The sequence below is a fragment of the Oncorhynchus gorbuscha genome, unplaced genomic scaffold (assembly GCF_021184085.1).
Source record: "Oncorhynchus gorbuscha isolate QuinsamMale2020 ecotype Even-year unplaced genomic scaffold, OgorEven_v1.0 Un_scaffold_866, whole genome shotgun sequence".
In the NCBI taxonomy this organism is placed as follows: Eukaryota; Metazoa; Chordata; class Actinopteri; order Salmoniformes; family Salmonidae; genus Oncorhynchus; species Oncorhynchus gorbuscha.
In genome coordinates, this window is record NW_025745850.1 from 40,642 (window position 1) to 66,933 (window position 26,292).

Here is a 26,292-nt window from a genome sequence, read left to right on the forward strand (position 1 = left end):
AGACTATCTTAGACCCCATATGGTAACAGGAGTATCTATGGTAACAGGAGTATCTGAGGCCTTATGGTAAAATGTAACAGGTAACAGGAGTATCTGAGACCCTATGGTAACAGGAGTATCTATGGTAACAGGAGTATCTGAGACCCTATGGTAACAGGAGTATCTGAGACCCTATGGTAACATGACTATCTTAGACCCTATGGTAAAATGAGTATCTATGGTAACAGGAGTATCTATGGTAACAGGAGTATCTGAGACCCTATGGTAACAGGAGTATCTATGGTAACAGGAGAATCTGAAACCATATGGTAACAGGAGTATCTATGGTAACAGGAGTAGCTGAGGCCTTATGGTAACAATAGTATCTATGGTAACAGAAGTATCTATCTGGTCTGTTCTTTCCTTGTCATAGTCAGTTGTTTCCTATCCTCCTTGAATCAGATCGATTTTGGATAGGGGACTAAAGGTCATGCTATTTGATGGAGAATGGATAGGGGACTAAAGGTCATGCTATTTGATGGAGAAGGGGATCATGCTGGTTGATGGAGGGATAGGGGACTAAAGGTCATGCTATTTGATGGAGAATGGATAGGGGACTAAAGGTCATGCTCTTTTCTCTTTCCCACTTTGCAGGCTGTGGGCTCATCTCAGATGGCCCCCAATAGAGTACACTACTTTCAACCACTCCTATGGGCTGTATGGGGAAGGAGGTGTGATTCAGGATCCAGACTATGTCCACTGAGACAGCAGGAATTGTCTGCTGCTCGCCTGAGTGGCGTCACCGGGTCTAAGAATGTCCCTTCATCTGCAGTCAGCGTCCCAATCAGCCACATAAGACAATGGGGAAGTAGTGTTGTTATGACAACAGAACACTGTTCCCCCGGTAGGTTCCATGTTAAAAGCCCTCTCTTACTCATCTCAGCAGTGTTGTTAGGACAACAGAACGCTGTTCCCCCGGTAGGTTCCATGTTAAAAGCCCTCTCTTACTCATCTCAGCAGTGTTGTTAGGACAACAGAACAGTGTTCCCCAGTAGGTTCCATGTTAAAAGCCCTCTCTTACTCATCTCAGCAGTGTTGTTAGGACAACAGAACAGTGTTCCCCAGTAGGTTCCATGTTAAAAGCCCTCTCTTACTCATCTCAGCAGTGTTGTTAGGACAACAGAACAGTGTTCCCCAGTAGGTTCCATGTTAAAAGCCCTCTCTTACTCATCTCAGCAGTGTTGTTAGGACAACAGAACAGTGTTCCCCAGTAGGTTCCATGTTAAAAGCCCTCTCTTACTCATCTCAGCAGTGTTGTTATGACAACAGAACGCTGTTCCCCCGGTAGGTTCCATGTTAAAAGCCCTCTCTTACTCATCTCAGCAGTGTTGTTATGACAACAGAACGCTGTTCCCCCGGTAGGTTCCATGTTAAAAGCCCTCTCTTACTCATCTCAGCAGTGTTGTTAGGACAACAGAATGCTGTTCCCCTGGTAGGTTCCATGTTAAAAGCCCTCTCTTACTCATCTCAGCAGTGTTGTTATGACAACAGAACGCTGTTCCCCTGGTAGGTTCCATGTTAAAAGCCCTCTCTTACTCATCCACTGGCAGCTGCCTTGTGGTCCACAGGCGCCTTGCAACCGGCTGGAGTTTGTCTGTCAGGTTTGACTGTTTTCCTCAAGTCTCTTCATCTGGTTGATTCCTACCATTCACAAAGACACTTCCTGTATATAATGCAAACGAGAAAGTAGCATTTTCAACTTTCAAAGTGAATAGAAACAGAGAAAGGCCATACATGGTGCTTCCCAGGACGAAAGAGGAGGCCCCTTTTATATAGTCAATATAATTCACTTGTCAATACTGCTTAAAAACAAGCGGACAACGTGTTACTTCTGGGGGAAATGATGAGTATTTATTATTATTATTTATACACACAGTTTCTATTCACTTTGACCACATAGAAAACATATTTGTCTGACTGAAATCAGCTGTTATTAGCATAGAGGATGAATCTGTTGTGTGGTAATTAACAGCTCACCAATAGACATATCAATGTGGGAATAGGGTTTAATGAGGCACTATGAAAGGCTGAGAAAATAGATTTAAAACACAATAATAAAATGTTCAGAAAATATAATAAACCTAGTCGCTGTAAGTCAACACAGCAACGACCACCACACTGATCAGCACAGTCACATGTAAACAGAGTGACTCATCATGAGGTTCTGGCAACGTTACTCACATTCAGAATTCAACGAAACCCCATCATGGTTCTACACCCAAGTCATTAAGTACATCATAACATGGCTTCTATAGGGCCAGAGCTGCTGTCATGGGAACGTTCACCATGTCTTCCATTGGAAGTAGTCTTTAAGAGAGTCTATCTGACAGTTATTGAACAGAGCAAACCGTCTCAGAGGTACCTTTATGTTTACATTACTACACCGGACGCTCTGCTTCAGTCGCTTTACAACCAGACATGAGTCCATTACATTTGTCAAATACTTGAGATGCGCTTGATTTAGTTTGTCTGGTACACAGGAACCAATGGACCAATCAGAAAAGTGCCAACTCCATAAATAAGTAAATCAAGCGCAGCTCAAATATGTTTAAGAATCTAACTCGGATCAGGCCCCGTATTTACAAAGCAGTTTTGTCTGTTAAATCCTAGATCAGCGTTCCTACTCTGAGACGCTCTGTGAATACGGGCCCCCGGGTGTCAATCAGAGGGGTGTTGTCTTTAATCTCTTATGGCAATACATTTCATGGCTACGGCTTCTCATTAGATAACACACGGACATCAGGGCCTGTACTCATAAAGCGCTGCAGAGTACTGATCCAGGATCAGGTCCTCCTTGTCTAATGCTATCTTTTTCAATATGATTTTTAAAAGGCTAACCTGATCCCAGATCAGCACTAGGATCTGGTCCTCTCTCTAGTATTCATTATGATCTAAAAGGCTAACCTGATCCCAGACCAGCACTAGGATCTGGTCCTCTCTCTAGTATTCATTATGATCTAAAAGGCTAACCTGATCCCAGATCAGCACTAGGATCTGGTCCTCTCTCTAGTATTCATTATTATCTAAAAGGCTAACCTGATCCCAGATCAGCACTAGGATCTGGTCCTCTCTCTAGTATTCATTATGATCTAAAAGGCTAACCTGATCCCAGATCAGCACTAGGATCTGGTCCTCTCTCTAGTATTCATTATGATCTAAAAGGCTAACCTGATCCCAGATCAGCACTGGGATCTGGTCCTCTCTCTAGTATTCATTATGATCTAAAAGGCTAACCTGATCCCAGATCAGCACTAGGATCTGGTCCTCTCTCTAGTATTCATTATTATCTAAAAGGCTAACCTGATCCCAGATCAGCACTAGGATCTGGTCCTCTCTCTAGTATTCATTATGATCTAAAAGGCTAACCTGATCCCAGATCAGCACTCTTACATGGCGCTACATTATGAACACTGGCCCAGACATTCACACATACAGTGAGTCTCCATTCCATCTGTCCACCTCCATATTGACAGGGGAAGTGTGTTGTGCTCATCGCTCCCGAGTGGCGCAGCGGTCTAAGGCACTGCATCTCAGTGCATGGAGTTGTGTCACTACAGTCCCTGGTTTGAATCCAGGCTGTATCATATCCGCCCGTGATTGGGAGTCCCACAATCGTCCCAGTGTCGTCCCAGGTTTGGGCCGGGCCAGAATTCGTCCTTAACTGACTAGCCAAGTTAAATAAAAGGTTAAAATAATAATAATAAGTGTTTTAAATAATCACATGGCCATATTGATACGAGACGTATGTCATGTCCTTACAGCTTCTACCCCTGTATTTAGGATCCATTGTAGTGGACACAGTCCCTAATGCAAAGCCTCCTGCTACGTGGGGTTATAATACTCCTCATCAGCACCGCACGGTTCTGACTTGATCTGGTCTGCTGTGAGTTGGAGGTAGTTCTGTCCCTGACCTGTGGTCCTGGTACACACGTACCACTCCTTCATGTTGGACACCGGCGGAGCCAGCGAGAGCCTGGAGGACGAGCAGTTAGTCCGCGAAGCTACGTAATCCCGGGAACTACGTTTCCCAAGAATCCCTGTGAACGACAGGTCTATGGGTTCGGAGGTAGGAGAGGACTTGAGTGCGTTGAGGTGGGTCTTCATGTGTTTTCTGAGGGAGCTGGGGTGCGTGTAGGACTTGAAGCAGCCGTGGGACTTGCAGTCGTACGGTTTGGCGCTGGTGTGAACCTGCGAGTGCTTCTTACGGTCACTACTGTTGGCAAATTTCCGCTAGCATTATGATCTAGGCAGCCGGGGAACTCACACTGAAATGGCTTCTCACCTAGAAAGAGAGGTGAAAGGTGTTATGGAGAGGATATAGAATGATGACATCAGTCACAGGACTAAACATCTTCAACACAACATACTGTGTGTACCGCGCTCCATCCTACTGTGTGTACCGCACTCCACCCTACTGTGTGTACGGCGCTCCACCCTACTGTGTGTACGGCGCTCCACCCTACTGTGTGTACCGCGCTCCACCCTACTGTGTGTACGGCGCTCCACCCTACTGTGTGTACCGCGCTCCACCCTACTGTGTGTACCGCTCCACCCTACTGTGTGTACCGCGCTCCACCCTACTGTGTGTAACCTACCCTACTGTTGGCAAATTTGTAACGCTCCACCCTACTGTGTAACGCGCTCCACCCTACTGTGTGTACCGCGCTCCACCCTACTGTGTGTAACGCCCGCGCTCCACCCTACTGTGTGTACCGCGCTCCACCCTACTGTGTGTACCGCGCTCCACCCTACTGTGTGTACCGCGCTCCACCCTACTGTGTGTACGGCGCTCCACCCTACTGTGTGTACCGCGCTCCACCCTACTGTGTGTACCGCGCTCCACCCTACTGTGTGTACCGCGCTCCACCCTACTGTGTGTACCGCGCTCCACCCTACTGTGTGTACCGCGCTCCACCCTACTGTGTGTACCGCGCTCCACCCTACTGTGTGTACGCTCCACCCTACTGTGTGTACCGCGCTCCACCCTACTGTGTGTACCGCGCTCCACCTGTGTGTACTCCACCCTGTGTGTACCGCGCTCCACCCTACTGTGTGTACCGCGCTCCACCCTACTGTGTGTAACGCGCTCCACCCTACTGTGTGTAACGCGCTCCACCCTACTGTGTGTACCGCGCTCCACCCTACTGTGTGTACCGCGCTCCACCCTACTGTGTGTACCGCGCTCCACCCTACTGTGTGTACCGCGCTCCACCCTACTGTGTGTACCGCTCCACCCTACTGTGTGTACCGCGCTCCACCCTACTGTGTGTACCGCGCTCCACCCTACTGTGTGTACCGCGCTCCACCCTACTGTGTGTACCGCGCTCCACCCTACTGTGTGTACCGCGCTCCACCCTACTGTGTGTACCGCGCTCCACCCTACTGTGTGTAACCGCGCTCCACCCTACTGTGTGTACCGCGCTCCACCCTACTGTGTGTACCGCGCTCCACCCTACTGTGTGTACCGCGCTCCACCCTACTGTGTGTACCGCGCTCCACCCTACTGTGTGTAACGCGCTCCACCCTACTGTGTGTAACGCGCTCCACCCTACTGTGTGTACCGCGCTCCACCCTACTGTGTGTACCGCGCTCCACCCTACTGTGTGTACCGCGCTCCACCCTACTGTGTGTACCGCGCTCCACCCTACTGTGTGTACCGCGCTCCACCCTACTATGTGTACCGTGCTCCATCTGTCAGCCTCGAGTTGATGTCGCTGCATGAAATATGTCAAACAGTGTCACTTCACTGACTGAGAACAACTTCCCTTTTCTACAGCTGGTTTCCCTGGACCTTCCCTTTAAACAGGTCCTTCTTGTCAATGGCCAAACCCCACCACACAGTGTCATCCACTACTCTACCAACAGACTACTTCCTGAATAGGACTGTGTGTGGAACATGTAAACATGATGACGTGCTCTGCCTGTCTGGCAAGCAGTGACTAACGTACTGTATATACATCTAGAATGTTGTCCCATTGTTGAGTTGTATTATAGGCCCAATGACGCCATATAGAATAACAGAACCTTTCACTACGGAATGAAGGAGACGAAAGGGTAGGTTCTTTTGTTGGCATTCCCAGTGTCCTTTATGAAACATAATCTACATACCTGTGTGCGTGCGCGTGTGAATCTTGAGGTTTTCCGACCGAGCAAACACTTTCCCGCAGTCTGGGAAAGTGCAGGAGAACGGTTTCTCCCCAGTGTGTACCCTGATGTGGTTTATCAGTTTATATTTGGCTTTAAACGCCTTTCCTTCTCTCAGGCATTCTTCCCACATACAAACATGGCTCAGGGGCTCGAGCCCAGCGACGTGCTCGGTGCTTACGTGGTCCACCAGCTCGTGCATGGAGCTAAAAGTTTGGTCGCATATCCTTTGTTTTGAAGTTCGGTCACGGTGCTCGTGGTCCGTCCATTTGCAGACCAGCTCGGGCTTTATCGGCCTGTTGTTGTTGGTGGAGTATTCCGCATAGGCGCCCGTGGTGGAAGCGCGCGGTGAAGGAGAAGCGATGTATGAGATCATGGAATTGTTATTGCGGAGCAGAGAGTGGCCATTGTGGCGATGGCGACCACCCGGCCGCTGCATGGTAGTATAGACGGGCCTCGGGCTGGCTGTCTTGCCTTTCTCTGTCCTTTATGCTTCCTGCAGCTGCAGATAGAAACCGTGCTGATTTGGGGAAACCACGTTGATCTTAACGCGGTCCGCCCAGGTTTTGGACTACCGAGGAGCATGAGGCATATTCGGTAAATTGGCCGTAAACCCGGTTAGAACCAGGTGGTCCGTCCCCACATAGTTGTAAGAAAAACTGGCAGATCTATGATCGTATCCCAATGGTGTAAAATGGCGTCCTCTCTTCATCACCTATTCCTTCAGCTCAGGCGGCACTGATTTGACAAACAGAAGAAAGCAATATGGCGGATGAAGGTGATTTATTTCCTCACTCCAGTCTTTTCAGATCAGTGAATTCGAAGGAAAGGAGATGAGAATATACTCGGAATTATTGAGATGCGCCCCCCCAGTGGTAAGCACGAGGACGCTCGCCAAGTGAACATCTGTGTCATCTATAGGCTGGGACCACATATGCATAATGTCAATGCCCTCTATAGCCTATCACGAGAAGACAGATTTACTTCAAATTTAATCCATGTTGGTTGATGGTTTTTTTCCTCCCCCCGATTAGCAAAAATAAACGTTGTTTTCTTTTGCCACGTTTGATTTTGTTATAAACTATGTCCTTTCTATCTAAATAATTTGATAGTTGTGGCCACAACCATATATTTACTAAATGTAAAACGTGGAATTGTAAGAAATTAAACTTTTCCTTGGGCATTTGTCACATAATTGAATTGGCAATAGAATATCAAATATTTCGTTTGCAGAATATCCACTTTTCATTCTATATATGGTTTGACACATTCAGTGGATAGTAAGGAACATGGGATGTTCCTAAATGAAAAGTCTTGAAGATTCTGCTAATAATTTGGAATCGGATTTCAAACATTTGCAATTGTATTTTGGTCCTATAGCTGTTTTGTTGTATCTTCCTCTGCGCCTCTAACAGGACAGGGTTCATGTTTTATGGTTCCACAGAGACACTTCATTCTCTCAGACTGAAAGGTTGTTTTTTCCCTCCAACCCCAGAGCTGCAGGGCTGCCTTTGAACTCGACTCACTCCTGTGGTGTTTCCAGCGGGACAAAAGAGGTAGGGCCGTGCGTAACTGTAACCATGGAGCAGCGGAACTTTTTTTTGTGGGGGGGGGGGTCATTCTTCTCCTTGCTGTAAATCCATTTTATTCACTTTAAACATAAATCTCCTTGGGGGGGTTTATTTAGGCCTAATGAAATTGTATGGCTGAGGTGCATCAGTTAAAACAGATGTTAGCTTTGATCTGACATAACATGACAAAAGCTTACAAAATCTATTATTAAACGCTCGTGTGTGTGTTGTGTGAGTGAAAATATATACTTTCCACACAACTTAATGTATTTTTTCCCTCCATCACTATTCAGCATTCAAGCAACTGGTTTCACTTTCAGGATTTCACCTAACATTTGTAATTTTCCCGTTAAGACTTTCCAGAGTAATAAAACATGGGCGGAGCAAACATCGATTAGTCATGAGACGCTTGCCTGTAATTGGTGGAATGGCTGGGATCGGGATGATCTGCAGTGGCCAATTAGAGTGCGTTTGGTGGACACCCGGTGTTCTGTAAAAAGGGGAGGTAAAGTGCCCTTTGAAGACCCCGGGATAAGCATTTTCACGTTGTAGTGAACAGTCATACTTACAAACAGCATTCTGAACATTTACCACAATACCTTTATTCATTCCCGGGTAAATTACATGGCACATTCCCGTTGAGACTTCTGCAAAACTATTCATTCACAGTTTGAGGAAGTTTTTTCTCCTTGGGGTGCTGAGGAATTATCTGGAATGTGTTTTGCGGCAAGGTATTGAGTCCTCATTTGAGAAAGAAAAATATTTTTATTTGGAGCTTTTGGACACTTCTTCAACCGCTTTCTACGCACGCCTACAGTTCACATATTTACTTTGCGCATCGTTCCATTCGTCGAGCCCAGGCTCGTGCTGTGATGCTGTTGGAGGGAGGTCACCAGCAATCAGGCTCAGGGGTCAGTGCGAGCGCGTTCCAAAGGCACCACTCCGCGCATTCACCAGTCGAGATGCAGGAGAGAGACCCCAGCTTTATGGAGTCGGTCCACATCGCCAGCCAGGGACTCGGGTATGGCCCATCCTACGCCAACTCCACACGGGACTTTATCCTGCGTAACCGGGGATTCGGAGACTCTTCCCCTGCCAGCGATCAGCACTCTCTCCTCAGGACTATGGCTGGGTCTCTCCATCACTCACACGTAGAGGGCCAGGGCCACGGGCATGGACACCTCCTCTTTCCCGGGATGCACGACCAGCACCACGGCTCTGCTAACGTGCTGGGACTACCAGGGGAGGTATTCGGGAGAGCGGACCAGTATCACCATGTTTCCGGTCCAAGGGGCGATCCTTACGGCCAATATGGGGCCATGGGTCACAACATGGGCATGTCAGCTCACCACCATCATCACCCAGCCGCGTTCTTCCGCTTCATGCGGCAGCAGTGCATCAAACAAGAGTTGATCTGCAAGTGGATAGACCCGGACCAGCCCGGCGGGGCGAGCCGGTGCTGTGGCAAGACCTACGGCACCATGCACGAGTTGGTTACGCACGTCTCCGTGGAGCACGTCGGTGGGCCCGAGCAGAGTAGCCACACCTGCTTCTGGGAAGAGTGCCCGCGCGAGAACAAATCGTTCAAGGCCAAATACAAGCTGGTGAATCATATTCGGGTGCACACTGGAGAGAAGCCTTTCGCGTGTCCGTTCCCCGCGTGCAGCAAGGTCTTTGCGCGCTCTGAGAACTTGAAGATACACAAGAGAACTCACACAGGTAATTTAAAACGAAATATAGCCTCATTATTGTTATGTTGTGTTACTTTTTATATATTTTTTTTACTTTAGTTTATTTGGTAAATATATTTTTACCTCTTCTTGAACTGCACTGTTGGTTATTAAGGGCTTGTAATTAAGCATTTCACGGTAAAGTCTACACTTGTTGTATGTGACAAATAAAGTTTGATTTAATTTTGATTTGATGTCTGCAGGTTGAATATGTCATGGATATAAACGTCAGTTTCAGATATCTGATTTGAGTTTTGTATGAAGTGAGGTTCTTTAGAGAGTGTATAGGTAAGTGTCCCCAGGCCGGTGTCCCCAGGCCGGTGTCCCCAGGCCGGTGTCCCCAGGCCGGTGTCCCCAGGCCGGTGTCCCCAGGCCTGTGTCCTTCAAAAAGGATTCATAACTCTCCATGTTTTTATTTGTTGATGTGCTTTGGGTTTTATCGGCGGGGTCTATAACTAAATCGTATCAGATATTTGAAAACAACGGTGACTGTATTTAAACCAACAAACCCATTTAAACGAATCCCCTCATTCTGTTCTCCTCCAGGGGAGAAACCGTTCATGTGTGATTTCTTCGGCTGCGACAGACGCTTCGCCAACAGCAGTGACCGCAAGAAACACCTGCACGTTCACACGTCTGACAAGCCCTATCTGTGCAAGAAGTGTGTCAAGTCCTACACACACCCCAGCTCCCTGAGAAAACATATGAAGGTCCGTTTTCTCTCTTTGCCAAAATATACTTCTCCTGGACAACTTTGTTCTGTGACAAAATTGTGGGGACTTTTGTGCCGAAATTGTGGTCAACTTTGAGGAAGTGTTTTTTTGACAGATTTGTTTTGATTTATTTTAGGTGCATGATTCTTTGTCAGTAGCAGACACTTCTCCCGGAGCCAGCAGCGGGTATGAGTCCTCGACGCCCCCGAGTTTAGTGTCCCCTGCCTCGGAGACCCAGAGCACCATGTCCCCGGACTCTGTGGTCCTCGGTAGCGGACACAGCAACCTCTCGTCCAACTTCAGTGAGTGGTATGTCTGAGGACCACACTCAAGACTAACGGGAAAACGACGGCAAAAAAATGAAGGAAAAACAGGCAACAAATACAATGAGCATCTGACTGGCCTAAATGGACGCTTTACGCGCGGTTGAAATATGAATCAAGAACGTTGCACTAAAACATTGGAAGCCAAAGAAGAAAATGTCTTATGTAAAAAACAAACGTTATTTTTCTTTCGATGGTTGTTTAATTATCAGTCTTTCGTTGTCATTTTGAGATCGGTTATTTTTATAGTTGATGGGGAGTTTGAGACTGAACATGAAATATTTAAAAGTATTTTAAATAAGTGCCAAAGTTAACCTTTGTTTAATTGTGCACATTTAAAAAAAAAATAGAAAACAAGTTTTTGTTGAAGTTGAACAGGTTGAATATGCGTTCTCCTCCATGAACGACCTCTTGAGATGCCCAGTTGAGACATAATTTATATAAAAAAAGAAAGTTGCTGTGTTGTTTTTCTGTAAGTCTATTATGTTAACAGACGTGTTAGTAAAATGAATCTGATGTTTAACATGCCTGTCTTAATTCCTTTTTAAATTCGTGTCTCTGTAAATGTTTTGCATTAAAAGAACGTTCCGTTTGAACGCTCCCTGCACCTACAGTATATGTACCCTACTGATATGTAAGATAATAAATTACATTTATGCATAAATTATCATGCGTCTATTGTTCAGAATCATCAATTCAATGATTGATTATTTCTGTGGAGAAGGGATGACCTGATCCTTCATATGGCTGGACAACTTGGATTGATCGCCACCAAACTATTGTTTATGAGAAATACAACTTGTTTTGTTATTTCATGTTTGTTCGTTTAAAAAAAAAGGTCATTGAAATGAGACCCCTTTAGTTTATTAATTCGACCATTTAATTTTTTGTTGTTGTACATGACTATTTTACACGAGTAATAATCAGCGAGGATAACAGTCTGGAGCGGTGTCTGAATACCCACGCTAACACACCGTGTACCTGACACTCAATATTACATCGCAAATAGTATTTTAACACCGCGCCAGTCATTTCTTACAGGTTGGAGTTTACACGGCCTGCTGTGTTCTGATTTGATTCCTGTCATTGCAGTGGACAATAAGGAGAGACGATACAACAGGAAAGAACGGTAAACGAGGGGAAAGAAGTCTACAGGCTAACCTACATAAACCCAGATATAGACCTAATTCCATCATTTCAGTTTTTATAGATTTCTTCCCCATTTCCAGAGAATAATGAAGATACATTGATATTGTACATGACTGTATTATACTGTATGACACTACAATTACATTATGAAAATATGGGACTAATGGATTTCTTCTAGGCTTATCTCTGTAAAAGTCCACAATTTCCAAATGTCACTGGAAATGCCTACTATGTTGATAATATTCAACATCATTGTTGTTCATATCATTTGAAAAGGTAGGAAAACAGACGAGAAGGTGAGAAAACAGACGGACAAATAAGTTAAGACGAGGCTTTGCATTATAAAAGCAGGTTACTGCATGGTCCATTCAATCTAAATACATTCAAACCTCTCAAGCTCTACCGACGTCCTTCTACGTACGTACTTCTACGTACGTCCTTCTACGTCAGGTTACTCGATTTGATTGGAAGACGGAGCACACTCCCCTGTCATACGTCATTACTACGCTCCCCTCACCCGGACAGACATGGCGGCGTACATGATCACTTCAACCCTGCGAAGAGTTTTGCTTGTTGCTAAGGTGAGCTGTCAGTTATTGTAAACTTAATCTTGCAGCTAGTTATTTGAAATTCATGAAGAGCTCTTGCAAAACCTAAACAGCCGACAAAATCTATGCTTTTTAAATGCAAGTTTCTAGCACCACACAATCGGACATCTGTTCGCTAGCCTGCCAAGCGAGCAAGTCTGTCTGTCACTCACACACCTTCTCTCAAGCCGTCTCTCTTCTTTTGAAGTTTGTAAGATGTAAGCATTCTCTACTCTATCTGACATTGTAAATGTTTAATTTCGCGGTATAAATGTTTAAGTTACTCGTATTAGAGAATGTACAGCTTCGTCCGTTCCTCCTCTGTCAATGTCAAAGCGTCCAACCCGTTAGCATCTTGCTAATACGTTGTTACACTATATAATACAATCCTGAACTGGTTGAACCTTCACCACATGACTGAATGTAACTGTCTTTGAACGAAAAACTGTCCTTGAATGTAACGTTGTGACCAATCGTATATCGGGATATGCCTTCGTTCCAGCTCAGCAATACTGGGCGCTGTTGGTGTAATAGAAACAACACAGCTGCCATCACGTTTAACCTTCACCTCTTTGTGATGTTCGGCATGTGTCCATTATAAAGAATAGCGAAGAGTGGTGTTTCTGATGTTTGTGTGTGGTACTATAACGTTCATGTTTCTGAAATGTTTCCCTGCAGCATGCCTCTTTCCAGTCCAGATGCTGTGTGGCGGCCAGTCGAGTCCAGTACTCCACTGTTTATGATTCCAATGAGAAGGTAACATATGATTCACAGGGTGCAGGGCTGTCACAAGGATGCAGGGAAGGCTAGGACCAATGTTCCCTCAATTTCTTTTTTTTGTGTGAGGGGGGGGTCACTGAGCACTGAGCACAGAGCACATTTCAGGTCTTGTGAGTTGAATGTTGTGAGAATGTTGTGCAACGTCCAGCGAGAGTTTACAGTGAACAGAGGCTGAACCCTTACAGTTTTAGACAGACAGGCTATTGGAGCATAATGTAGGCCTACCGACAAAACCAATGGAGCAAATCCCATAACATTTAAATGTGCAAATAGCTTTTGATATATATCCTACAGGGTATTGAAAGACAACTCGTGGGCCAATAGAATTCTACTCCGTTGTGCTCCAGCTCTGCCTACAACATCACAGACTCAATCTTGCAAAGCTAGATTTGTTTTGGCTTGTTGCGTTGAAAAGGGGCTGATATAATGTTGATTCGATCACAGAAAAAAACCTTTTTCCTTCGGAAAGTATTGAGACCCCTTGACTTTTTCCACATTTTGTTACATTACAACCATATTCTAAATGGATTAAATCACCCCCCCCCCTCCATCAATATACACACAATACCCCATAATGACAAAGCAAAAACAGTAGAATTTGTCTTTCTAATTTAAAAAATGTATACAAAACTGAAATAACATTTACATACACTACTGGTCAAAAGTTGTACAACACTGCCTCATTCAAGGGTTTTTCTTTTTACTATTTTCTACATTGTAGAATAATATTGAAGACATCAAAACTATGAAATAACACATGTGGAATCATATAGTAACCAAAAAAAGTGATAAACAAATCTAAATATATTTTATATTTGAGATTCTTCAAAGTAGCCAGATTCTCCAAAGTATGGCTTTGCCTTGATGACAGCTTTGTACAGTCTTGGCATTCTCTCAACCAGATTCACAAGGTAGTCACCTGGAATGCATTTCAATGAACAGGTTTGCCTTCTTAAAAGTTCATTTGTGGAATTTCTTTCCTTAATCCGTTTGAGCCAGTTAGTTGTGTTGTTATAAGGTATGGGTGGTATTGTCATTGAGGCAAAAAGTGGCTATTTGAAGAATCTCTCAGTCCATGCCACTGAAAAACATCCCCAAAGCATGATGCTGCCACCTCCATGCTTCACCGTAGGGATGGTGCCAGGTTTCCTCCAGAAGTGATGCTTGACATTCAGGCCAAAGACTTCAATCTTGGTTTCATCAGACCAGAGAATCTTGTTTCTCATGGTCTGAAAGTCTTTAGGTACCTTTTGACAAACTCCATGCGAGCTGTCATGTGCCTTTTACTGAGGAGTAGCTTCTGTCTGGCCACTCTACCATTAAGGCCTGATTGGTGGAGTGCTGCAAAGATTGTTGTCCTTCCAGAAGGTTCTCCCATCTCCACAGAGGATCTCTGGAGCTCTGTCAGAGTGACCATCGGGTTCTTGGTCACCTCCCTGACCAAGGCCCTTCTTCCCTGATTGATCAGTTTGGCCTGGTGGCCAGATCTATGATGGAGGCTAAGAATGATGGAGGCCACTATGTTCTTGGGGACCTTAATTGCTGCAAGAATGTTTTGATACCCTTCCCCAGATCTGTGCCTCGACACAATGGTTTTTGCTCTGACATGCACTGTCAACTGTGGGACCTTATCTAGACGGGTGTGTGCCTTTCCAAATCATGTCTAACCAATTGAATTTACCCCAGGTGGACTCCAATCAAGTTGTAGAAACATCTGAAGGATGATCAATGGATGCACCTGAGCTCAATTTCGAGTCTCATAACGAAGGATCTGAATACTACTAAGCTATTTTTATTTTAAATTTTTATACATTTGCAAACATAAAAAAAAACGTTTTTGCTGTTTCATTATGGGGCAATGCGTGTAGATGCTAAATCTTATTTAAACCATTTTAGAATAAGTAACAACATGTGGAAAAAGTCAAGGGGTCTGAATACTTTCCGAAGGCCCTGTAGTGCAAACTAATGGGGTGAACTCTGATGTTCAGTCTCTTGCGTCAGCGTCTGGAGGAGGTGCAGTATAGAGGGAACATTGGATAGGAGTAGTATGGCTGACTGGGTGCAGGGTTATCACATGATGCCAGGAAGGATAGGAGTAGTATGGCTCACTGGGTGCAGGGTTATCACATGATGCCAGGAAGGATAGGAGTAGTATGGCTCACTGGGTGCAGGGTTGTCACATGATGCCAGGAAGGATAGGAGTAGTATGGCTCACTGGGTGCAGGGTTGTCACATGATGCCAGGAAGGATAGGAGTAGTATGGCTCACTGGGTGCAGGGTTGTCACATGATGCCAGGAGGAGTATGGCTCACTGGATAGGATAGGAGTAGTATGGCTCACTGGGTGCAGGGTTGTCACATGATGCCAGGAAGGATAGGAGTAGTATGGCTCACTGGGTGCAGGGTTGTCACATGATGATACAATGGAAGGATAGGAGTAGTATGGCTCACTGGGTGCAGGGTTGTCACATGATGCCAGGAAGGATAGGAGTAGTATGGCTCACTGGGTGCAGGGTTGTCACATGATGCCAGGAAGGATAGGAGTAGTATGGCTCACTGGGTGCAGGGTTGTCACATGATGCCAGGAAGGATAGGAGTAGTATGGCTGACTGGGTGCAGGGTTGTCACATGATGCCAGGAAGGATAGGAGTAGTATGGCTCACTGGGTGCAGGGTTGTCACATGATGCCAGGAAGGATAGGAGTAGTATGGCTCACTGGGTGCAGGGTTGTCACATGATGCCAGGAAGGATAGGAGTAGTATGGCTCACTGGGTGCAGGGTTGTCACATGATGCCAGGAAGGATAGGAGTAGTATGGCTCACTGGGTGCAGGGTTGTCACATGATGCCAGGAAGGATAGGAGTAGTATGGCTGACTGGGTGCAGGGTTGTCACATGATGCCAGGAAGGATAGGAGTAGTATGGCTCACTGGGTGCAGGGTTGTCACATGATGCCAGGAAGGATAGGAGTAGTATGGCTGACTGGGTGCAGGGTTATCACATGATGCCAGGAAGGATAGGAGTAGTATGGCTCACTGGGTGCAGGGTTGTCACATGATATCAGGAAGGATAGGAGTAGTATGGCTCACTGGGTGCAGGGTTGTCACATGATGCCAGGAAGGATAGGAGTAGTATGGCTGACTGGGTGCAGGGTTGTCACATGATGCCAGGAAGGATAGGAGTAGTATGGCTCACTGGGTGCAGGGTTGTCACATGATGCCAGGAAGGATAGGAGTAGTATGGCTGACTGGGTGCAGGGTTGTCACATGATGCCAGGAAGGATAGGAGTAGTATGGCTGACTGGGTGCAGGGTTGTCACATGAGGGTTGTCACATGCCAGGAAGGATAGGAGTAGTATGGCTCACTGGGTGCAGGGTTGTCACATGATGCCAGGAAGGATAGGAGTAGTATGGCTGACTGGGTGCAGGGTTGTCACATGATGCCAGGAAGGATAGGAGTAGTATGGCTGACTGGGTGCAGGGTTGTCACATGATGCCAGGAAGGATAGGAGTAGTATGGCTCACTGGGTGCAGGGTTGTCACATGATGCCAGGAAGGATAGGAGTAGTATGGCTGACTGGGTGCAGGGTTGTCACATGATGCCAGGAAGGATAGGAGTAGTATGGCTGACTGGGTGCAGGGTTGTCACATGATGCCAGGAAGGATAGGAGTAGTATGGCTCACTGGGTGCAGGGTTGTCACATGATGCCAGGAAGGATAGGAGTAGTATGGCTGACTGGGTGCAGGGTTGTCACATGATGCCAGGAAGGATAGGAAGGAGTAGTATGGCTGACTGGGTGCAGGGTTGTCACATGATGCCAGGAAGGATAGGAGCCAGGAAGGATAGGAGTAGTATGATTAAAAACTCACTGGGGTGCAGGGTTGTCACTCACTGGGTGCAGGGTTGTCACATGATGCCAGGAAGGATAAGTTCTGTATTGAAATTAAATGCAGTACTTTGTGTTGACAGACCTCTGATTTAAAAACAGTACTTTGTGTTGACAGACCTCTGATTTAAAAACAGTACTTTGTGTTGACAGACCTCTGATTTAAAAACAGTACTTTGTGTTGACAGACCTCTGATTTAAAAACAGTACTTTGTGTTGACAGACCTCTGATTTAAAAACAGTACTTTGTGTTGACAGACCTCTGATTTAAAAACAGTACTTTGTGTTGACAGACCTCTGATTAAAAACAGTACTTTGTGTTGACAGACCTCTGATTAAAAACAGTACTTTGTGTTGACAGACCTCTGATTTAAAACAGTACTTTGTCATGACTTGTGGAGGTTTGTCAACATGAACCTGAGTAACACAGAATGTATTTTATTTGTTGCTAGCAGAGTATTATCTTTTCTCTCTAAATGTTACAAGGGGAAACCTTCATTTCCCTCCATCCCCAATATAAACAACATGTCACATCCTCATAGCTTTGTCCTTTCATCTTCAAACCGCCAACCTTGCCTCTGGCCATAGTGTTTAGCAGTAGGACAGGCAGGGGGTTGAGGTGTGTGTGTGTGTGTGTGTGTGTGAGGGGACAGAGGAAAGACGTTTCATTTAATAAGGTGTTCAGACCAGAGGAACGGAAAGACTGACAGAACCAGACGCTTTCACTTACTGTGTTTCTATGTGTTTACTGGCACACACACACACACACACACACACACACACACACACACACACACACACACACACACACACACACACACACACACACACACACACACACACACACACACACACACACACACACACACACACACACACACACAGGAGCAAATGATTTGTTGTGTCAATGAGTTCCCAAACTAATCTCTTTCTTCCCTTTCACCCTACTAGACCTTTGATAAGATCCTCATTGCAAACAGAGGAGAGATCGCCTGCAGGGTAAGACTGTGTGTTAACTAAGACAGAGACAGGATGAAAGCCCTCCTAAGCTACACCGTGTCTCATCTCTCTACTGCGCCTATAGCAGGTCTATAGCACCTAGTAAACATTATAGACTATTATTATTATTATTGATGTGTTGAATAAAAGCTGATCACACGTCTTCTTCATTGCCTCTGGCAGGTGATGAAAACATGTAAGAAGATGGGTATCAAAACAGTGGCGGTGCACAGTGATGTCGACGCCAGCGCGGTAAGTCTGTCTGGTCTGTAGGGGGGGTGTCTGTCTGGTCTGTAGGGGTGGTGTCTGTCTGGTCTGTAGGGGTGGTGTCTGTCTGGTCTGTAGGGGTGGTGTCTGTCTGGTCTGTAGGGGTGGTGTCTGTCTGGTCTGTAGGGGTGGTGTCTGTCTGTCTGGTCTGTAGAGGTGGTGTCTGTCTGGTCTGTAGAGGGGGTGTCTGTCTGGTCTGTAGGGGTGGTGTCTGTCTGGTCTGTAGGGGTGGTGTCTGTCTGGTCTGTAGGGGTGGTGTCTGTCTGGTCTGTAGGGGTGGTGTCTGTCTGGTCTGTAGGGGTGGTGTCTGTCTGGTCTGTAGGGGTGGTGTCTGTCTGGTCTGTAGGGGTGGTGTCTGTCTGTCTGGTCTGTAGGGGTGGTGTCTGTCTGTCTGGTCTGTAGGGGTGGTGTCTGTCTGTCTGGTCTGTAGGGGTGGTGTCTGTCTGTCTGGTCTGTAGAGGTGGTGTCTGTCTGTCTGGTCTGTAGAGGGGGTGTCTGTCTGGTCTGTAGAGGGGGTGTCTGTCTGGTCTGTAGAGGGGGTGTCTGTCTGGTCTGTAGAGGGGGTGTCTGTCTGGTCTGTAGAGGGGGTGTCTGTCTGGTCTGTAGAGGGGGTGTCTGTCTGGTCTGTAGAGGGGGTGTCTGTCTGGTCTGTAGAGGGGGTGTCTGTCTGGTCTGTAGAGGGGGTGTCTGTCTGGTCTGTAGAGGGGTGTCTGTCTGGTCTGTGTCTGTCTGGTCTGTAGAGGGGGTGTCTGTCTGGTCTGTAGAGGGGGTGTCTGTCTGGTCTGTAGAGGGGGTGTCTTACTTCAGTTGGGGATAAATAAAGGATCATGACATTGAATGAATTTATGAGACGTTTATAAAGGAGATGGATCTCCATTACTAACCTGTTGTGTTATATTGACCCCATACAGCCCAGTGGTATTGTGTTATATTGACCCCATACAGCCAGAGGTATTGTGTTATATTGACCCCATACAGCCAGAGGTATTGTGTTATAATGACCCCATACAGCCAGAGGTATTGTGTTATATTGACCCCATACAGCCAGAGGTATTGTGTTATAATGACCCCATACAGCCAGAGGTATTGTGTTATATTGACCCCATACAGCCAGAGGTATTGTGTTATAATGACCCCATACAGCCAGAGGTATTGTGTTATATTGACCCCATACAGCCCAGTGGTATTGTGTTATATTGACCCCATACAGCCCAGTGGTATTGTGGTGGTGTGTTATATTGACCCCATACAGCCAGAGGTATTGTGTTATATTGACCCCATACAGCCAGAGGTATTGTGGTGGTGTGTTATAATGACCCCATACAGCCCAGTGGTATTGTGTTATATTGACCCCATACAGCCAGAGGTATTGTGTTATATTGACCCCATACAGCCAGAGGTATTGTGTTATAATGACCCCATACAGCCAGAGGTATTGTGTTATAATGACCCCATACAGCCAGAGGTATTGTGTTATAATGACCCCATACAGCCAGAGGTATTGTGTTATAATGACCCCATACAGCCAGTGGTATTGTGTTATATTGACCCCATACAGCCCAGTGGTATTGTGTTATATTGACCCCATACAGCCCAGTGGTATTGTGTTATAATGACCCCATACAGCCCAGTGGTATTGTGTTATATTGACCCCATACAGCCCAGTGGTATTGTGTTATATTGACCCCATACAGCCCAGTGGTATTGTGTTATATTGACCCCATACAGCCCAGTGGTATTGTGTTATAATGACCCCATACAGCCCAGTGGTATTGTGTTATATTGACCCCAGTGGTATTGTGTTATAGCCCAGTGGTATTGTGTTATATTGACCCCATACAGCCCAGTGGTATTGTGTTATATTGACCCCATACAGCCCAGTGGTATTGTGTTATATTGACCCCATACAGCCCAGTAGTATTGTGTTATAATGACCCCATACAGCCCAGTGGTATTGTGTTATATTGACCCCATACAGCCCAGTGGTATTGTGTTATATTGACCCCATACAGCCCAGTGGTATTGTGTTATAATGACCCCATACAGCCCAGTGGTATTGTGTTATAATGACCCCATACAGCCCAGTGGTATTGTGTTATATTGACCCCATACAGCCCAGTGGTATTGTGTTATATTGACCCCATACAGCCCAGTGGTATTGTGTTATAATGACCCCATACAGCCCAGTGGTATTGTGTTATAATAACCCCATACAGCCCAGTGGTATTGTGTTATATTGACCCCATACAGCCCAGTGGTATTGTGTTATATTGACCCCATACAGCCCAGTGGTATTGTGTTATATTGACCCCATACAGCCCAGTGGTATTGTGTTATATTGACCCCATACAGCCCAGTGGTATTGTTATATTGACCCCATACAGCCCAGTGGTATTGTGTTATATTGACCCCATACAGCCCAGTGGTATTGTGTTATATTGACCCCATACAGCCCAGTGGTATTGTGTTATATTGACCCCATACAGCCCAGTGGTATTGTGTTATATTGACCCCATACAGCCCAGTGGTATTGTGTTATATTGACCCCATACAGCCCAGTGGTATTGTGTTATATTGACCCCATACAGCCCAGTGGTATTGTGTTATATTGACCCCATACAGCCCAGTGGTATTGTGTTATATTGACCCCATACAGCCCAGTGGTATTGTGTTATATTGACCCCATACAGCCCAGTGGTATTGTGTTATATTGACCCCATACAGCCCAGTGGTATTGTGTTATATTGACCCCATACAGCCCAGTGGTATTGTGTTATATTGACCCCATACAGCCCAGTGGTATTGTGTTATATTGACCCCATACAGCCCAGTGGTATTGTGTTATATTGACCCCATACAGCCAGAGGTATTGTGTTATAATGACCCCATACAGCCCAGTGGTATTGTGTTATATTGACCCCATACAGCCCAGTGGTATTGTGTTATATTGACCCCATACAGCCCAGTGGTATTGTGTTATAATGACCCCATACAGCCCAGTGGTATTGTGTTATAATGACCCCATACAGCCCAGTGGTATTGTGTTATATTGACCCCATACAGCCCAGTGGTATTGTGTTATATTGACCCCATACAGCCCAGTGGTATTGTGTTATATTGACCCCATACAGCCCAGTGGTATTGTGTTATATTGACCCCATACAGCCCAGTGGTATTGTGTTATATTGACCCCATACAGCCCAGTGGTATTGTGTTATATTGACCCCATACAGCCCAGTGGTATTGTGTTATATTGACCCCATACAGCCCAGTGGTATTGTGTTATATTGACCCCATACAGCCCAGTGGTATTGTGTTATATTGACCCCATACAGCCCAGTGGTATTGTGTTATATTGACCCCATACAGCCCAGTGGTATTGTGTTATATTGACCCCATACAGCCCAGTGGTATTGTGTTATAATAACCGCTACATGAGAAGGTTAGTTGTATTTACAGGCTGGTTTAATGACATAGTAGGCCTTTAACTGGGTGTGAAATTGACTTTCCAACACTGAGCTCCTCTATTGGTCAGATGGGTGGGTAGACACGGTTGTTTATTGGGCTCCTCTAGTTGCCAAGGTGACTAACATTCCAAAACGTTGACGTTGACCAGGGGGTAGATGGGGGACTGTTGAGTATCCACCGAAACGGTAACGGTAACGTTGACCAGGGGGTAGATGGGGAACTGTTGAGTATCCACCCAAACGGTAACGGTAACGTTGACCAGGGGGTAGATGGGGGACTGTTGAGTACCCACCAAAACGGTAACGGTAACGTTGACCAGGGGGTAGATGGGGGACTGTTGAGTATCCACCGAGACGGTAACGTTGACCAGGGGGTAGATGGGGGACTGTTGAGTATCCACCGAGTCGTTAACGTTGACCAGGGGGTAGATGGGGGACTGTTGAGTATCCACCCAAATGGTAACGTTGACCAGGGGGTAGATGGGGGACTGTTGAGTATCCACCGAGACGGTAACGTTGACCAGGGGGTAGATGGGGGACTGTTGAGTATCCACCCAAACGGTAACGTTGACCAGGGGTAGATGGGGGACTGTTGAGTATCCACCGAGACGGTAACGTTGACCAGGGGGTAGATGGGGAACTGTTGAGTATCCACCGAAACGGTAACGGTAACGTTGACCAGGGGGTAGATGGGGAACTGTTGAGTATCCACCGAGACTGTAACGTTGACCAGGGGTAGATGGGGGACTGTTGAGTATCCACCGAGACGTTAACGTTGACCAGGACACAGGGGTAGATGGGGGACTGTTGAGTATCCACCCAAACGTTAACGTTGACCAGGACACAGGGGTAGATGGGGGACTGTTGAGTATCCACCCAAACAGTAACGTTGACCAGGACACAGGGGGTAGATGGGGGACTGTTGAGTATCCACCCAAACGTTAACGTTGACCAGGACACAGGGGGTAGATGGGGGACTGTTGAGTATCCACCGAAACGTTAACGTTGACCAGGGGGTAGATGGGGGACTGTTGAGTATCCACCGAAACGGTAACGTTGACCAGGGGTAGATGGGGGACTGTTGAGTATCCACCGAGACGTTAACGTTGACCAGGGGGTAGATGGGGGACTGTTGAGTATCCACCGAGACGTTAACGTTGACCAGGGGGTAGATGGGGGACTGTTGAGTATCCACCCAAACAGTAACGTTGACCAGGGGGTAGATGGGGACTGTTGAGTATCCACCGAAACGGTAACGGTAACGTTGACCAGGGGGTAGATGGGGGACTGTTGAGTATCCACCCAAACAGTAACGTTGACCAGGGGGTAGATGGGGGACTGTTGAGTATCCACCGAGACGTTAACGTTGACCAGGGGGTAGATGGGGGACTGTTGAGTATCCACCGAAACGTAACGTTGACCAGGGGGTAGATGGGGGACTGTTGAGTATCCACCGAGACGTTAACGTTGACCAGGGGTAGATGGGGGACTGTTGAGTATCCACCGAAACGGTAACGTTGACCAGGGGTAGATGGGGGACTGTTGAGTATCCACCGAAACGGTAACGTTGACCAGGGGTAGATGGGGGACTGTTGAGTATCCACCGAAACGGTAACGTTGACCAGGGGGTAGATGGGGGACTGTTGAGTATCCACCGAAACGGTAACGTTGACCAGGGGGTAGATGGGGGACTGTTGAGTATCCACCGAGACGTTAACGTTGACCAGGGGTAGATGGGGGACTGTTGAGTATCCACCGAAACGGTAACGTTGACCAGGGGTAGATGGGGGACTGTTGAGTGCCCACCGAAACGGTAACGGTAACGTTGACCAGGGGTAGATGGGGGACTGTGCTCCGGAGGCTCTCCGGCTGATGTTAATATTGTTGTATGTCAATGGACCAGATGTAATGGACCAAGTCCGGCCCGTAAGATGGCCCAGGTAATAGTGAGGTCCTATTGACCTGTGGATGTGTTGGACAGGTTTTGAAGTGGTGTTTAGCTGTGGAGCAGAGACATGATGCCTCCCTTAGCACTTCTTTGTTAAGAGACGCAGGGAACCAACTGGCCTGTAACCCCCTTCACACCTACACACACACCTACACACCTACCTAGACACACACACACACCACACACACACACACACACACACACACACACACACACACACACACACACACACACACACACACACACACACACACACACACACACACACACACACACACACACACACACACACACACACTCTTCTGCCACCTTGTTGATGCAGATGTTGATGTTAATCCCGTGGAATGTGTCCTGGTGGTGACAGTGTCTGTCACTCAATCTGCTGAGGGTCTGGCTCCGTGGGGGGGCGAGGACGGGGGCTGGTGATGTGAGATTTAGAAGATGATATGGCTGCCTGGCCTTGCTGTTGTTTTCTCACCCAATGAATCATCTCTTTCTGGTTTTACAACCTTTTTAATTGAACAGAAAATGTCTGTCAGATGAAGGGACCACATTGATGCTTTGGCTAGTTTGTCCTCTTGAATATTTAGTTTTTTAAAAATGATGCTATAAAAAAGTGTCTGTGGTTGTGGGAGTAGCTGCGTACCATATGATTGAGGCTTGACGCTTTGGCCACATTTGAATAAATACTTGTTTTTCTCTGTGCCGCCTCAGGTCCATGTGAAGATGGCTGACGAGGCAGTGTGTGTAGGCCCCGCCCCCACCAACAAGAGCTACCTCAACATGGACGCCATCATGGACGCTATCAGGAAGACTGGATCCCAGGCCGTGAGATTTACGACACACGTTGACACACACACACACACACATCAAATTTCAAACACACACACACACACACACACACACACACACACACACACACACACACACACACACACACACACACACACACACACACACACACACACACACACACACACGTCAAATTTCAAACACACACACGGTTGTGTTTGCTGATGTGTTTTGAGACCTTTTCTCTTCTGTCTCTGAAGGTGCATCCAGGCTACGGCTTTCTGTCTGAAAATAAAGAGTTTGCCAAGAGACTGGTGAGTTGTGCTGGGATTTACAACTGTTGGGAACACACACACACACACACACACACACACACACACACACACACACACACACACACACACACACACACACACACACACACACACACACACACACACACACACACACACACCACCTCTCTGTATATGCCCCTCTGTTTCCCTTATCAACAGGCTTCGGAACCCCCCGAAGTTAATTTTATTAAGGGTGTGATTCTCCGGGTGAAAACCTGATATGAAAACTTAACACACAGACGCCAAAAGTCTCACTTCATGATAAGAAAATGTAACATCTTTCAAAATTATTTTAAGTCATTTACTTAAAGGAAAATGTTTTCTCAGTTATACCTCCACATCACATGGCCCCAATGTCCTGCAGACAGACACAAGACTTGACAACTTAAATAAAAAATTTAATAAAAAAATAGAAAAATTCAAGACCTCTCTGACGTTTAGCTGATGACACACATCGAACCATGCCGTTATGCAAGGCTGTGTTGGCACGGCAAATCTATAACTCACCTAGTTCCACAGGTAAATAACAACATGCATATTTACCTCATGGTGAACTAAGTCCCTCTCCCACCATCATTCAATGTCCTAAAACAACCCTGACATCTCTCCCTCCCATTGAATACATTCAGTTGTACAACTTACTAGGGATCCTTTCCCCTCTCTGTTGTGGTGTATCATGCAAGGCACCTGAAGGCCGTAGTACATTGAAGCTAATCCCACAGGTAAACGGCATATTTTCCTTCATTGGAACTAAAAGACGTCGTACCCCAACAATTTTTTTTTTTTAACCTTTTTAATTAACTAGGCAAGTCAGTTAAGAACACATTCTTATTTTCAATGACGGCCTAGGAACAGTGGGTTAACTGCCTGTTCAAGGGGCAGAACGACAGATTTTGTACCTTGTCAGCTCGGGGATTCGAACTTGCAACCTTTCGGTTACTAGTCCAACGCTCTAACCACTAGGCTACCCTGCCGCCTCTACACTCTAACCACTAGGCTACCCTGCCGCCTCTACACTCTAACCACTAGGCTACCCTGCCGCCTCTACACTCTAACCACTAGGCTACCCTGCCGCCTCTACACTCTAACCACTAGGCTACCCTGCCGCCTCTACACTCTAACCACTAGGCTACCCTGCCGCCTCTACACTCTAACCACTAGGCTACCCTGCCGCCTCTACACTCTAACCACTAGGCTACCCTGCCGCCTCTACACTCTAACCACTAGGCTACCCTGCCGCCTCTACACTCTAACCACTAGGCTCCCCTGCCGCCTCTACACTCTAACCACTAGGCTCCCCTGCCGCCTCTACACTCTAACCACTAGGCTCCCCTGCCGCCTCTACACTCTAACCACTAGGCTACCCTGCCGCCTCTACACTCTAACCACTAGGCTACCCTGCCGCCTCTACATTCTAACCACTAGGCTACCCTGCCGCCTCTACACTCTAACCACTAGGCTACCCTGCCGCCTCTACACTCTAACCACTAGGCTACCCTGCCACCTCTACACTCTAACCACTAGGCTCCCCTGCCGCCTCTACACTCTAACCACTAGGCTCCCCT

The 26,292-nt window shown here is 46.6% G+C and overlaps 2 protein-coding genes and 1 pseudogene across 2 annotated transcripts in view; 2 read left to right on the forward strand and 1 right to left on the reverse strand.

Annotated features, from left to right (window-relative positions):
- Positions 1 to 3,303: 3,303 nt before the first annotated feature.
- LOC124020614 lies at positions 3,304 to 7,005 on the reverse strand (annotated as a pseudogene).
- Positions 7,006 to 7,843: 838 nt separating this feature from the next.
- Positions 7,844 to 11,185, forward strand: LOC124020613 (zinc finger protein ZIC 2-like). Its single transcript, XM_046335850.1, has 3 exons — positions 7,844 to 9,473; positions 10,031 to 10,194; positions 10,334 to 11,185. Exons 1-3 carry the CDS (start codon positions 8,627 to 8,629, stop codon positions 10,514 to 10,516), a joined length of 1,194 nt encoding a protein of 397 aa, XP_046191806.1. The 5' UTR covers positions 7,844 to 8,626; the 3' UTR covers positions 10,517 to 11,185.
- A 939-nt stretch (positions 11,186 to 12,124) lies between these two features.
- pcca (propionyl-CoA carboxylase subunit alpha) overlaps positions 12,125 to 26,292 on the forward strand; it is a 57,780-nt gene continuing 43,612 nt past the window's right edge. Inside the window, exons 1-6 of the mRNA XM_046335853.1 lie at positions 12,125 to 12,250; positions 12,935 to 13,012; positions 17,871 to 17,918; positions 18,102 to 18,170; positions 24,315 to 24,428; positions 24,653 to 24,706. Of these exons, the coding sequence (XP_046191809.1) occupies positions 12,197 to 12,250; positions 12,935 to 13,012; positions 17,871 to 17,918; positions 18,102 to 18,170; positions 24,315 to 24,428; positions 24,653 to 24,706 (417 nt within the window). The 5' untranslated portion in view covers positions 12,125 to 12,196. The remainder of the gene's footprint in view (positions 12,251 to 12,934; positions 13,013 to 17,870; positions 17,919 to 18,101; positions 18,171 to 24,314; positions 24,429 to 24,652; positions 24,707 to 26,292) is intronic.

Bases quoted from the DNA above. Each gene is read 5' to 3' on its own strand.
- LOC124020613 (XM_046335850.1), top strand. From the start codon at position 8,627: ATGCTGTTGGAGGGAGGTCACCAGCAATCAGGCTCAGGGGTCAGTGCG. The intron at 9,474-10,030 runs GTAATTTAAAAC...GTTCTCCTCCAG, and splicing joins ACACAAGAGAACTCACACAG to GGGAGAAACCGTTCATGTGT. The intron at 10,195-10,333 runs GTCCGTTTTCTC...GATTTATTTTAG, and splicing joins CCCTGAGAAAACATATGAAG to GTGCATGATTCTTTGTCAGT.